Source organism: Mya arenaria, chromosome 12, assembly GCF_026914265.1.
Source record: "Mya arenaria isolate MELC-2E11 chromosome 12, ASM2691426v1".
Classification (NCBI taxonomy): Eukaryota; Metazoa; Mollusca; class Bivalvia; order Myida; family Myidae; genus Mya; species Mya arenaria.
The window spans coordinates 50,913,466-50,928,598 of NC_069133.1; the positions used below are offsets into that span (position 1 = coordinate 50,913,466).

The 15,133-nt window shown below is 33.0% G+C and overlaps 1 protein-coding gene across 4 annotated transcripts in view; it reads left to right on the forward strand.

Annotated features, from left to right (window-relative positions):
- Nucleotides 1-15,133, forward strand: part of LOC128210222 (ephrin type-A receptor 5-like) — a 104,894-nt gene that overhangs the window by 81,548 nt on the left and 8,213 nt on the right. For all 4 annotated transcript variants that reach the window (XM_052914425.1, XM_052914423.1, XM_052914424.1 and 1 more), the window contains exons 3-16: nucleotides 1,298-1,357; nucleotides 1,606-1,666; nucleotides 1,932-2,146; nucleotides 2,662-2,791; nucleotides 3,062-3,160; nucleotides 4,735-4,796; nucleotides 6,881-7,052; nucleotides 7,488-7,699; nucleotides 7,928-8,045; nucleotides 10,995-11,051; nucleotides 11,806-11,966; nucleotides 12,292-12,409; nucleotides 13,467-13,568; nucleotides 14,728-14,912. In XM_052914425.1, coding sequence (XP_052770385.1) covers nucleotides 1,298-1,357; nucleotides 1,606-1,666; nucleotides 1,932-2,146; nucleotides 2,662-2,791; nucleotides 3,062-3,160; nucleotides 4,735-4,796; nucleotides 6,881-7,052; nucleotides 7,488-7,699; nucleotides 7,928-8,045; nucleotides 10,995-11,051; nucleotides 11,806-11,966; nucleotides 12,292-12,409; nucleotides 13,467-13,568; nucleotides 14,728-14,912 — 1,752 coding nt within the window. The remainder of the gene's footprint in view (nucleotides 1-1,297; nucleotides 1,358-1,605; nucleotides 1,667-1,931; nucleotides 2,147-2,661; nucleotides 2,792-3,061; nucleotides 3,161-4,734; nucleotides 4,797-6,880; nucleotides 7,053-7,487; nucleotides 7,700-7,927; nucleotides 8,046-10,994; nucleotides 11,052-11,805; nucleotides 11,967-12,291; nucleotides 12,410-13,466; nucleotides 13,569-14,727; nucleotides 14,913-15,133) is intronic.

A 15,133-nucleotide genomic window follows, 5' to 3' on the forward strand; every position in this document is an offset into this window, starting at 1 on the left:
AGTTCATCTTTTTTTACAATTTAGAATAATCGGAAATAAGATTATCTTGTTATTAACTAGGTTCAAATATATAGGTAAATGTTGACGGCATGCTGTTTCGTCAGTTAGACCGACAACTATTAATAGGAAGTCGAAATCAATACAACCATGATTTTATTTGTTTCTTGCTTTTAGTTTAGCAACCAACAAAAGTACAAAGGCCTCTTAAAATATTATGATATAGAGACATATGAACTAATATTGCATCTGATGAATGGACCCATTTCACTAAAGATCGAAGTGAATTAACTTAACTATAATTATCATTTTAATTAAGTGCATATTCAAATTGCCTTTGTTATGATTTAATACAATAAATGAAATATTTACCAGAGCTAAAATTGGAAACACAGTTGTAAAAGAATGAAATATGAACTTGTTGCCGACGTTCTTAAAAATAATGTTGAAATCTCTTAATCAGGATACAAAAAAAAAACAATAATTAGTAATGTTGATTAAACATGATACGATATTGGCTGAGGACGTTTTGACTATTTGTGATACGGTTCTTATGCTAGATGTTATTAGCCATACTTATCTATTACCCTCAGTTCCTCAACTCGATTTATTTAAGATTATTCGGCTTGTTTTCATTTTTTTAGCGTTGAAATATAATGACATATTTAATAAAGGGGTATTTTAACTCGCACGATCTTAAACCGCATATCACCATACGTCACATTCTGTTACCCCGGTGCATTTATGTTTTGAACATGTCGTGTATCGGTAAGATCAAAACGATGAAACGAGAGATGATTTGTTGTAAAATTAAGATGAGAAATTAGTAAACTTTCAAACTGTGTTAAGAAAGATACATCTTTGATAACTGCTGGCGTATGTGTTTAATCATGACCGTAAAACGTCACACTGCATTTCATCCGTGATGTATTATCAGGTCAATTTTTAACATTGTAAACGCCAAAGGGAATCGCGAATTAAATATATTGACTAATATGTTGTATTTCAGCATTGCTTGTACGTTACGTGTGTATCTCTCAGATTCAATTAGACCTTAACCTTCTGCTTTCAAACAATTATTCTAATGTTGTTATTGGTTTGTTGTTGTAATCTTCATTGTGTTATTAAAAGTGCATAAATGCTACATAAAGCGTTTAAGAGGAAATCTTGCATATATAGTTACTGCCAAAAAAAGTTTCATTCATATGATTTTCATGCAAGGCGACTATTTAGCATAGTATAATTGTTTTTGGACTTTAAAATAATGGTTAAGTATAACTAATGTTGTTTTTCATTTCAGTGTCTTCTGCCATGCGACAGCTCTATAAAACATACAGATCAATGCACTGATAGTTGCTCAGTATGTGTTTGTTTATAATATATAATGAATGCCACAATTACTTGTGGTCTATATCTTACAACATTTGTGTTGGAAATAAGGAAATATTCGACTTGGACTCAAACGATCCAATGGTTATGAGTTCAATGCGAGTTGCAATCAGTTAAATTTAAAAATAAGTAAAATCAAATGACATACTCTTTCTTTTCGGAATCATGTTTCACTCTTTAAGCTTCTGGGAAACTCAAAGTTTTGGTCCTATATTTTAGAGTGACCAATGCAAAAACAGTTGTCATGAGCTGCTGTCTTATCAAACAGAACTTAAACAGGGTAAGCTTCAACATATGCAGAGCAATTTCATCATAACTGATATCAACTATATATAATATCCAAACTCCTTCTATTGACGACTGCTACAAAATATTTAAGCCGAAAAAATCACTTTTAAAAACAAATACATCTTTGTGTTTTTTTTTTCAAAAGCAACCTCATTGTTCTATAAGTTTTTGTAAGCAGCATTCATTTACTGTAACACTCATTTAGCGAACAAATGCATTAACCTTATTTACACAATAATTCGCTTTCTTTTGTTTAGATTTATCCTCAACGTCTTCAATAAAAGCAATATCAACGCCCGTCATTCTTTGTAAGAACGTGGCATATAAGAGTGATTGTAAGACTCCCCAGGTAGCTGTCTACCTAAAATGGAAAGATACTATTACACATTCAGTAAGCCATCCACTGTATGTTGTTAGAAGTCGACAGCTGTACGTCAATGGTACAGCCTCCGACTGGAGACTTCAGAAACTGGTAAGACGATGTGAATAGTTGTGAAACGAAAGTACATTTTTTTCGAAAATAACACTGTTTTAACAGAAAAAATAGTGGAATATTTGACCTGTTTATGACATGGTCATTAATGATTTTTTTAAAGACAACGGGTTTTTTAACAGAACATCCGATCCTTTTAACAGAAAAAATAGTGGAATATTTGACCTGTTTATGACATGGTCATTAATGATTTTTTTAAAGACAACGGGTTTTTTAACAGAACATCCGATCCTTTTAACATGCTATCTTACAAAAATTGCTAGTTGTTTTTTTTAATCAAGACTTCCCACACAACGAAATGTTAAGACACAGCCTGAGGTTGAGGAAAAGAGCGGTCTTGAATGCCATATATACCATGTTAATAAAATTATTTTAATGATATGCTTAATAATTTATACATTTTTTTTTTATATACTGCAGACGTGTAAATGTATATCGATTTTTTATCAGTTGATGGAAACTTCGCTTCTTGTGATTTTTTTTAAATATCATAGGCGGCAGTCCCTTTTGTTGAGGCGTCAAATCTGTACTGTGACAGACAATACCAGTTCCAAATAACAACTTTTTTACCAACTGGTCAATACGGTCGCCCAGAGGTGTCCAAATGGACATCTACTCCACATAGTAAGTTGTTAAATAAGTGAGTTTGTGCCTGTTATTTCTGCCTTAAACGGATAAAATATAGTCATGTCATTATTTCTGTCTAATAGTAATCTTCAACTTCTAAACCAACATATGGTATTTTCTTGTCGTTGCTGTTTGATGAATATGCACGTATCGACGTTTGCATCCGATTATCGCAAATTACGTATTGATTATATCATTACATGCCAAGCAAAATAATATATATTATAACATACACCACGTGATCAATCTGAGATACATCTTTTTTAGATTATACTGACCCTGTCACGCCCCTTTCCATCCATATTGACAATGTCACGGTACTCAACCAACGGCCCAGCCTCACTGTGTCCTGGGATGGCGGTAAAGGTACATGTTCTTTTTTAGAACTAAACCATTATGATGTGCTGTATTACAAACAAATATTTTTCAATATCGTATTAAAATAGTTTTACTTCATTATCAAAATAGGTGAACACGATTTAGATATTATCTGTTTGTGTTCTTTACAACTTTTGCTTTGGACAGTAGTTATCATTTTTTAAAAACATTAGTAATTATACTACCATCCCTTGGAATAAAATTGTTGCGGATACTGTCGGATTGGAAAAGAAAGATCAACTGTCAATGAAGATGACCGATACAGTACTAGTTTCTTACCAAATGTCAACGATAATCTAAAAACTAAAAAGAGTGAACAGGTAGAATGAAGAACATTCTTCCTTTGATAACCTTTATTGATACAGTATGCAATTTTATTAATGGAAAGTGGATTCTTGTTTCCAAATCTCGATTCAATAGAACAGATAAACAGAGCTGCTTCTTTATCAGTCGTTTATGTTTCCCATTAGTCCTTCACACAGACGCATAAATATAACATTTTCCTAGTTTACATAACGGATAAGTAATCACCAGAAACAGTCTGCCTATAACAACAATTACAATAGCTCGCCACAACGAATTTCGCTTTTTTTCCCAGAATTGAATGTCTTGTCTGAGACAGCATTGTTTAGAGATTGCATCTATATGCCCACTTTTATCTGTCGCAACTTATAGTTATAACATTTATTTTCTTCTAAACCGCAACAACAATGTAGGCTTTGGGGAGATATAATTTCTAAATCGTCTCAGTTTCTGCAAATAGCTTGTGGTAAGTGTTTGTCATTCCTAATTCCTAACAGAAGACAGTTACAACTTTTTAAAATATTTGTGCATCATTTGTGTACACAAGCTTTGTACGAACCAATGTTTAAATATTTTACACCGCGAGTATTTTACACCCCGAAGAGAGGAACATCCGTTTGACGGTCCTTCCGTCCGTTCGTCACACCCTCGTCCGGTGTATAATTTGCACATGAACCACGTTCTCTCCTCTTAATCAGTTTTCTCATATTCAGTCCTTTTCCATTTCCCCTAAGCCTGTCTTTTTTACGATAATGAGTGCTTGTCCGGGCAATGTTTTGGACAAGGGATTGAAATGGAATTTCATTTATAGATAGATGACAAAAGAGGAAGTGCCGTTCTCTATACGATATTTCTTTTCTTCATATTTATTTCGTTATCTCCATTTAACGTCATATGTTTCCATAAAGAAACTTGGTTTATAGATAGATGACAGTGACTTATTAAAAGATTTGAATATCCATATTCACGTTTTCAACGAAATTTTATTTCATTCACTGCTCCTTTTTTTAATATCATTGCTTGAAATCCTAAAACCGGCTCATGTTAAAATCTCGCATTACAAAGGTTATTTTGCGAAATGCAATAGATCATTTAGGCTCTTACCATTATAATCTCGGAAACCGGTTGTTTTAGGTTATTGAGCAATGACTTTTGAATTAGTGTGCAATCATACTTTTGCTTCTGTAACCGTTTAAAAGATTTAATTACGATTGAATCTTCAGACTTTAATTAACTCATATTTTTCATTAATTTTGTAGACGCATCTTGTTACTACATTCTATGGTATCTTGGCAACACCCAAAAGCTGGAGGAATTCAAGGTAATGCGTCACATATTTGCTATGTTATCGTTGTAATGGGGTTTATAAAACATACAGTATATATATATATGTTTATACATATTGTTGAATATGTTATGTCAATTTGACCAAACCCCATTATGATAAATATGTACTATTCGAGGTGTGTTTTGCATGTTTCTTGGCATATTAAAGACAAATAAATGCATTTTTATTAAACGTATATTGTTTTTACAGTACTTGAAGGCTGTTTCATTTTAACTTAATATGTAAAATATATCCCGCCTGAAATCCTATAATCTAATAAGACAAACATATCCAATCAGGTGACTGTTATACCTTCGAATTGTAGTTGCAAAGTGATCAGATTGTTTGATAATTCAGTGTGTCGTAGATTAGATTTTTATTCCGAAACCATTTCCTGGTATACTGTTAAGTTTTTATACTGTTGGTTATTAAGAGCTATTTATTTCTACGGCTTTGAAATCATTGTCGTTCGTTGGTCAATATCATTTTCGTGAATTTCGTTGAAGGGCTAGTTAAGAATGTCCGATCTAGACGACAAAGTTGTCCCCTTCTTCCACTATTCTTCCACATATGGAATAACAGAATAGATAGGGTGTGAATATAGTCCTGAGAACATTGTTCTGTTTTAACAGTTCAGAGGATTTATCAATTGTTACTTATTGACACGTTTGATCATTTGTATCCTTTTTAGCTCTACCCCTTTTATTTCACTCATTTTAAAAGTGCCTTGGACAATATCTATATTAATTTTCCTATTATAACAACAGCAAATGAATTAACATTATGATATTATTTAGATTCATACACTAAATCGTCTGCATTGGATCTCACATCAAATATGATAAAAAAATCTAGCATAAACTAAACTAAACTAAACTATAATGCAACATCATTTTTCTGTGCATCAAACAATGTTTTGTGTTTACTAGTTTATATCAAATCACAAATTTGTGTAAATAGTTCTTAAAGGCAAAAGGCAATTGTGGAACGGTACTTATAACCCAAAACTTCACTAGGTCATGTAAATAACTACAAATTTGCATAAACGTATTAACTTGTTAAAATGTTAAGTGAGGCTCAACAATGTTTTGTACCATTTAAAATCAATTCATTTTGTTCAGCAATCAAAAAAACATATTGGGGCTAAAGTTTAAGTGATACACCATTTCTTTAAACTATATCCCTTTACCGATGTGTTAAATATGCGACACTACGGTTTAATCAAATGAACTTGAAACTTGGATGGAGACAATAACAAAAATACAAAGTAATTTTACATGTATAAAGCATATGAATAATTAAAGGAATAAAAATAATGAACATATAATCTCAATTTCTTTAAAATGAACAAAAGAAATGAAACAATTCATATACTAGATAATTTCCAATGTCATTTCACTGATTGCAAAGCTTTTCTGAGATTTTATACGATAGGAATGCAAAATGTGGCTGATGTCATATTTTTTATTCCATATGATAAGGTGCATTCGTTAATGAAAAAAAATCTTCCTTAATGGAAACCATCCATCACCATTTGTCCTCAGATAAGGATAATTATGTTCCGTTGACACAGTACTGTTATCTTTTGAAGTGAATAATTCCTAATACATCTAAAATAATAATAATTTTCTTTACTCTGTAAACAGTAAATCAAATCGGAGGACAACTAATATTAAGCCGTTTTAGATCAATTCCTTATGAATGCCGTTTACAGCCGTAGCCGTTCAATAATTAAAGTTGATTGATTAAATGCAGTCATTACTTCTGACATGGATTGTAGGTGTGTATTTCCGATGATTTCGTTTTGATGTGAACTATTTTTCATGTCTTTGATGTCTCTAGTTCTTTGTCTTTTTGGCTGTTTGGCTATTAACCGTTGATTCATATACCATTAAATGAGGTCACATCCCCTTTCAGAGTTTCCGAGCTTGTCACTGTATAACCCCTCTGTATTGCTGGTTAAGCTAATGATGCACGTTTGCTAAATGACATGACAAATGCTCAGCTTACACAATGCATAATAGCCAAACTTCATGAATGATGGAACACCTTATAAAATAATGGCTGTTTCTTTCCAGGTACCAAAACAATTCAGTCACCAAATAACTGACTTGGACTATGCCACCAATTATTCAATTCAATTGACAAGCTACGACGAAACATTTAAAGACAGCAGCCCTCAAAAAAGGGTCATTTATCACGTGACCCCGGATTGCTTGAAAGTAACAAATTACAACCACACCATTTGTGGTGAGTTACAAGGAAAAACCTTCCTTTATGAAATATTCTGAAATGTATTCAGTTGTAAATGTAAAATAACTGCTGTTTTCAATTTTCTTTTTAAAATGGAACTTGATGTATTGTGTCAAAAAACGTGTTGTTATTCTTGGCCAAGTTGTTAGATTTTTTTTATAAAAGTAACATACAGTTACTAGTATAGAAAGTATAATGTAAGTTATCTTAGAATCGAATGTTTTACTCAAGAAGATATTATTTTAATTTGAAAAAAGCTCTTTAATGCAAATGCAAAACTTGTGTCGCATTGAAATTCAAAAATGTATAATTTTCCTTTCAACTGTGAAGCAAATACCTTTTGGCGTCATATGGCGCCATGTATTGTCGAAAGATTGGTCTGGGGTTGATCCGAAGTTAAAATACCGTAGTCAATCTTTATTCATTTTGTAGCCCCATTGCAACCTATGGATCTAAAGGTTGTCGTAACAACACCTGATCACGAGGATAAAGGCGTTCATTCAGTTAACGTAACCCTGACTTGGAATCCACCATTGCATACACATAACGGAAGTGATGTCACGAGATACGAGCTAGTATACAGCAAGAAACCTCCAAACGTACCACATTTGGTACAACCTGACCACGGGACTAAATCTATAGAGGTCAGTCAGAAATGAACATTTTTACTGGCAAAAACATGTTCAGTCTGGTACATTCTTTGTAAATTAAGTTCAATGATAATCCATAACACTTAATGAACAATGTTTCTTCTGTTCCGTTATCAAAACTACTTTGTGAAATAAATTGCATGTCCAATGTCCCTCAGTGTTCTTTTTTAAAAGATAAACATGTTTTAGCAAAATTTGCAAGGTGTATATATTCTATTATAGGCCCATCAAAGACATTTCAACCTTTCCAATCTTCACAACCATAACTTGTATAGTTTCAAGCTCTATGCAGAAACAAAAGGTGGTCGAGGGGAAGCTGCTGAAATCGAGAGATTTATCGGTATGTAGCCAAGTGCTTTTGAGATTTTATCTAGGCAAGTGTTCTAATTAATATATAGTGCTATAAGTAGCATAATTAGCTGTGTTGATGAATTAAGTAATTAATGATATATGCGTATTTTGATAGGCATGTTTCTTGCATGTTCTGTTTCTATACGATCTAGAATTTTGCACAGTTGCAAAGACATGAATATGATGAACGTATTGTAGTAAAATAATAAAATTAAATAGACAAATAATATACATTGAAACACGTTATACCATAAAGCGGTAAAACGTTTTACCGCCAAAACGTTTATCATTTTCCATTTTGTTAAAACATGTAATATTAATTGGTATTTTTGAGCCTCCAGAATAACATTCTTTTTATTGTGTTTTTATCATAACTTATACTTACTTCTTTTACCAGTACACTAAACGTTAACAGCTATTACTCATTAAACTTCTAATAGTTATTACCACCTTACTAGTAGCACTATATAAAAGTCGCATTCAAAATATTAATATCTAAACATTTCGCACAAACAATCACGACTCTTATCCATATATGTAATACACATACACACTGCGTAGATTGTCATCTTAAATCTTTATGCTTGAATAAGTTAGCATATCTACAAGTAATGTGCTATGAACTAACGTTATAAGTACAACATTGTGTAAAACAATAATTTTCATCAACTTATGCTACAATGACTTTAGAATGAATATAGAAAATGCACCTCTAACAATTACTCTATCAACTTAACTGTTTTTCCTTAACAAATATAAATTGTTCCAGTTTAGAAGAATTTTAAGTTCATGGTGTCTACCAGAGTGTCAGAAAAAATGGAAAAAGGAAAACTCTTGGTACATTGTATGGTGTGTTTGCAGTATCATTAATGCTTACTTGATTGTCTGGCAATAATTATTGAATCATTTCAAGAACGGAGAGGGTAACGTCGATCCTGTTTTAACTGAAGCCAACGCAATCGTGTGCTATGAGTTTGTTCATTGGGTCTGTGTGTTGCACAAACTGTTTTCCATTGCAGGAAATGATAATGTATCGTTTGATTCTGTTTCATTAACCGGTGAGCACTCAATTAAAAATAACTGTTTTTAAGTAATTTTATTGTGTTTCCTTTTATTTGGCTTTTAGTGTGTTTGGCAGACGTACTGTTAACTTATGTATGGGTTTATCATGTTCATTTGCAATTTAATAAGTCATTTGTAATAAACTGTTTATATGTTATTTGATTTTATATGCTTCTTGCTTTGAAAATGTTGGTTAACTTTTCATGTGGTATTCATGTGGTATTTACTGTTGTAGTTGGCTGTATATACTGATTTTGATTTACGTTTGAGCCAAGACATGGTTACTGTCTTTATCGCGAGTATAGTACTTTTCTTTTCACGCTCTTCTTCTTTGAACATGTTATTTATTACTTACAAAATACTAAATGTATGTTTTGGACATAATATTTTGTATAGATACAGGATATATATATATATAATATTAGATACGATTTCAATGTGTAATATATTAAATAAAACATTATTATAATGCGTAAACATTTCAAGTTGTGTAACCATTCCGAGTTTTGGTTTACTGTAATGCATTTGTTTGTATTTATTTTGGAAGGTTTAATGTTAGGGTTATGACTTCATTTCGTGTAGGAGTTAAGGTGAGAGGCGCTATAAGTTATTAGTTTCACCGATATGAATGTGTTATGTATCAATATTTGGCGTGAAAAGTCTTTGCATTCTATACTTTTATTTGTATTCAATTGTCTGCAGATAGAGTTAGGCTCCCTAATCATAGACATACTTGGGTTTAAGTTTTCTCAATTAGATGCATACTTTGATTTTTCCATTTATGTATTTAATTTTTTCGGGATTGTTGGGAGATGAGTGGGTTAATTCACATTTAACTGACTGTTCCAAGGCGCTTCCTAACACTCCTTGATAAACACCAATCGTATTTAGTGTGTTGCTGATGGAGTTTTGTGGTGTTGTTCCATGTTTCTTTTTTGTAATAGTTTTTTTTTCTGTTGTATGTCATTGGCATTCACTCTGAGCCATTAAACGGGGTTTGTGTTTGAACGTTCGACTTCTGGACTTGTTTCTGTAGTCTTTATACTACCTCCATTTAAGACAACTTTGTCTGCTCTCGACAGTTGAACAATCGAGTGTTTCTCCTCAGCAAAATTCCGTTGCGCATGAAGAAACGCAGTTTTATTACTTTGACAATTATTTGTATTAATATTAACCAATAGAATGTTACAGTTACAAGTCACCTTACAGAATGAATCTTAAGAGAAAGTTTAGTTTTCTGTTTAAGAGAAGGAAATGGTGAGAAGTGTGTATTAGATGTAGCAGAAATTTACAAAGGCACTATAGATGATATTTAAAGTTTATTTTGAAGTTGAGCTTCTTGTTTAGAGACTTAAAATTACCGAATTAAAAAATTAAATATAATAGTTCTTCTCTTGCGTATACTATTATGTAAATTTATATTTTTTATTGTAATTATGTTCAATCTGATCAGAATTATTAACGTGATGGAATACGATATATCTAGAGAATTTGACTTTGCAGAATATGCTCAAGTCTTAAATAGTAAGGTTAAAATAAACAGTGATAGTGTCAGGGGAATCCGACATACGGGATCAAATACGAAATCGGATAACTGTTGTTGTTGTTGTATGTATTGTTGTTGTTGTTGTTGTTTGTTGAAATGGGGGGGGCATATGACTAATATCACTAATTTACTAACGCACATTTCATGTTTAAAACATGACAGATCGGTTTAAGAGAGCACTATATTGGATCTAAAATATTAAAATAATACTAAAAACATTTGCTTACCCGCTTAGTCATTCACTTTGACACTACGCCATTTCATCAAGGCGCTTTTCAGCTATAACGTTATGGAAGAAAATATATTGACACTTTAATTGTTTTGTTTAAGGTTTGACTGCTTTTGAGGTTAATGACGTCATACAAACCAGACCCACTCCCGAAGAAGGTATGTTAAGATGAAGCGATTATATACTATAATAGTTTAAATTTTCAAACAGAAAAATATGGTTATTCGTAGTCATTTATTTTATTATTTTTACTATTCGATCCAAGTCATACGGGATGGTTAGAAAATAGATTTGGCAAACTATTAAGCACGACTAAGTGTTCTGCGCAGTTGTTAACGATTATATTACTGTAACTGAAATAAAACGCAAAAAAAACACGCAATTTAACATACTTTAAATCATAGTTCATCAATTACCAATCTAAATTGCATTTGTATAAAATAACTTTACCCAATCACATTCAATTGCTTCTTATCAGAATACAGGCCAGCGCACAATACATATTTATACATGTCTGAAAATATCTTATTACAGGCGTTAGTAAGAAAGTAAGATCAATTAGTGTTATTTAGTGAAAACGTCCATTAAGCCCGGTTTAAAAAGAAAGTTATAAATAGCATAAGATTAAAAGCAGACTATGTGAACATTTTACTGATTGGTTGATATCCCTATCTTAAATTGTATTAGAGAATTTCAGATAGAAAAGCTATTTCCTGTTACAATAACAACCGGTCCCTAGTTTTAAGACAAACAGAACCAATAAGAAAATGTATACACCGCCCACCACCCCATAATAAGCAAACATAACGCCAGATGGTCATAAATGCGTGCTTAGTTTGGTATGCGTGTTACTTTTTGTCCTGAACTAATCCAGTGAAGTATGCGTAGCTCAATAAACATGTCTCATTGCAGTAACATCACACAACCTTAATGCCGTGGAGCTGCTAGCTGTGGTTTTAGTGCCAATCGCTCTATTCTTTGTTCTGATTTTTGTCGTCTTCTTCGTGTTTTTGAGAAAGAGAAGAAAACTTCAAAACTACACTACGTCTCCAAGACGCTTTGGGCCGGTAGAGGTAAGACGTGATGTCGTTTTGTTTGTACCGTACTTACTACATTTTATAGCCTTAGATAGGCAAAAACGCAATCTATACATGTTTTGGATATCGCATGGAAAGATGAAAACACTTGGAGACTACACCATTGTTTGATCACTCAACGCTACAGTTATCTTCTATGTCATAACTAAAATTAAATTGATACTTGTTTGGCCTTCCACCGACGCACTTGACCGTTGTAAGTCGTTCTTTGAATACAGACGTGTTCATATAGTAATTGTAGTTTTCTGATTGAAACATGATGATGTTGATATCATTGGTATTCATACCTCCTTTTCCACAGGAGCTAAATCCAATTTACGACGGTGCTTCTGTGCATATAAACAAGGAGAGAAAGGAACAGTTTAATGCAGACGGTTACGAGATAGATTACGCATGCCTGGACTTCATATCTGTTGTTGGTGAGAAACTGGCTTATATAAGTTATAAATATGAAAACAGCAATAAGATGAACCACTATGGTGTTGTATATCTAGAAGACAACTAAACAATAATGTATTTTATGGGAGGATACTATAATGTATCCATAATTGCTCTTACTCACGCTCTTTGATGAGATTTGGACACCTTAACACTTAACCGACTTCGTCCGACAGATCAATCGCTCCAAACAGGCCAATTTCATATTTACATTTTTTGTGAAGTAGGTATATTAACAAAACAGCAGATTGTATAGTATATACGTTCTCTGTGGCAAAAAAGCATCCACGTGAAACAAATGAAGTAACCATTATTTGCTGAAACGACCCTGATGCCGAATTAACGAGTCTGGTATTTGGTCACTATAGCGTTCAAGTAATACCACTTCATACAGTTTCAAAATTGCTGAGGACAGGACTGTAATTATTTGAGTTGTTCTCACTCTTTCACCTCATTTATTAACAGTAAAGATAGTTCCTAGTTCATAGTTCCTATATGCATACTCTCTGTAGTATGGCCTCCTCTTCACATGTAAAAACTCTAGTGAACATTGTTGGCATATATCAAATCTGTAACTTGTCTAGTCCGCCGTATTTACCTATCGGCAAACTTCTACTTGCACCCGCAACGTGGATAAGCAGTAAGTTACCAGTCTGCCTGTTAAATTACGTGACTTTAAACCCATAGACGTTCCCACAACAATTGGCGATTTTGAAAATCATCACTAAGTCATCATGATCGGAATTTCAAGGAGAACACATTTGCATAATTGATGTTTAATTGGGTTAGGGGGCATTTCGATTTAGGTTCCAATAAGGGTAATCAACAATTATTGGCGAACATTGATACATTAATTAAATGGTAAATTTAACAAAGTCACTAGCTAAGTTCGGTAATTTAGAAAGGAACCTATTTAAAGGCCCAATTATTAAGCCAAAAAACTCGTTTTACGTGTACAATATGTAACCGCGTAAATTGCATAACTTTGGGATGCAAATTTAACACACTTATAGTTAATAAATCGTGTTTACGTTTCAGGCGAAGGGGCTTTTGGAAAGGTAGTTAAGGCCGAATATTACCCTAACCCAGGTGATAGGGATGCCAAGACGGGGAAAATTGTGGCTGTGAAGATGCTTCGAGGTGAGCATAATTACTTGCCATACATTGTGTGTTACTGTTTATTACAAGCGAATGAAAGTTGAATGTTATTCTTCTTAATGCCTTCAATGTAGCTGTATAAACATACTGTAACCAGTTTGCATATCTTTTGTGACAAAAAGTTCGAAGAGTTCAAATCCTGTGCTTAGCGATATCGCAAATAATGACGTGGTGTTACGCCTTTCGATTTCAAATCTTAATACTGATGTATAAATAGTTGTAGGGATGAATTATACTTACTGAATTATTTTAAATAAATTGCATGTGCCTTCAATTTTCCTGAATGTTCTCTGAATGTTTCTAATAAAATGTCTGGTATCAAATCTTGACACTTCATCAATATCAAGCCTATTAGTTTAGGTGTAGCCAATGATTGCCTTGTTAATGAGAAAACCTCATTTAGTGTCTGAAATAAAACAAGTGCACTTGCATTTTGAGCGATATGCCCACGTCAATTCGATCGATATACAGTGTTGGAATTAGTATATATTCCTATTTCCTAAAAGTTTAGATCAAATAAAGTGTGCTATAATGGTGTATATAGCATTCTACTTCTAGTCCCAACGAACTATATTCTAAGCTATTAGCTCGGAAATTTAAACCATCTCAGACATTAAATAAGTATTCACGGTGTACATATCACTTGTTAAATACAAGTCATAAAACTGTAAACACAACCTTTATGCGTCTATGGCACTCATTTAAGACCGTCAAGATCGAATTATATTAGTTGTTTTCCTAGAGGCTTTGCAATGCGATAACGGTAAAGAAAGGATGATCGCAAAGCCACATTTGCTAGAATTACTTATTTCTAATGAAATTTTGCATAGCCAATCGTCATACATTTGTCATGCAATTGGTATGTATCATTGTGTGTTCATAATTTGTAAATAATTATACTGTTATACATTTATATCCGACAGAAACAATTCGATTATATACCACACAATTGACATAAAATTATTGATTTGCACTACTTGATTTGGATGCTTGTTGCGTGTTAAGAACACAGAACCTAGTTATCGGCGAACCAGGCGGTGTTGTATTCTTTTGATATTAAAAATCAGATGTGTGCAGCCTTGAGGACACTGCAGTATGTACAAATGCCACTCATACATACACAATATGATTCGATTGGCAGATTTTTACACGGGTGATGAATCTCGCAGCTTTGTACTAGAGATTCAAGCAATGAAAAATCTCGGCCACCATCCTTACATTGTAAGCATTATCGGATGTTGCCTTACGGGCCCAAAGCTGTGTCTGGTCATGGACTTTTGTTCGCTCGGGGACCTTCGTAATTATCTCCGAAAATACAGGGAAAAGGTAGGTGAGCGCAAGGCGTTACCACAAAGATGTTAATGTCGTTTATTCCTGATAGGTCGAACTTTACCCAGCGTCTCTTAAGCATTGAATTGTCCCTACAACAATAACCGAAACTTGTTAATGATCTGTGGCTAATACCTGTATACTTTTGATGGAATCTTGTTGCCTCCGATTGCTCAATTAGAATGTATCTTTAGGTGTAATTAAGGAAATTAATATTT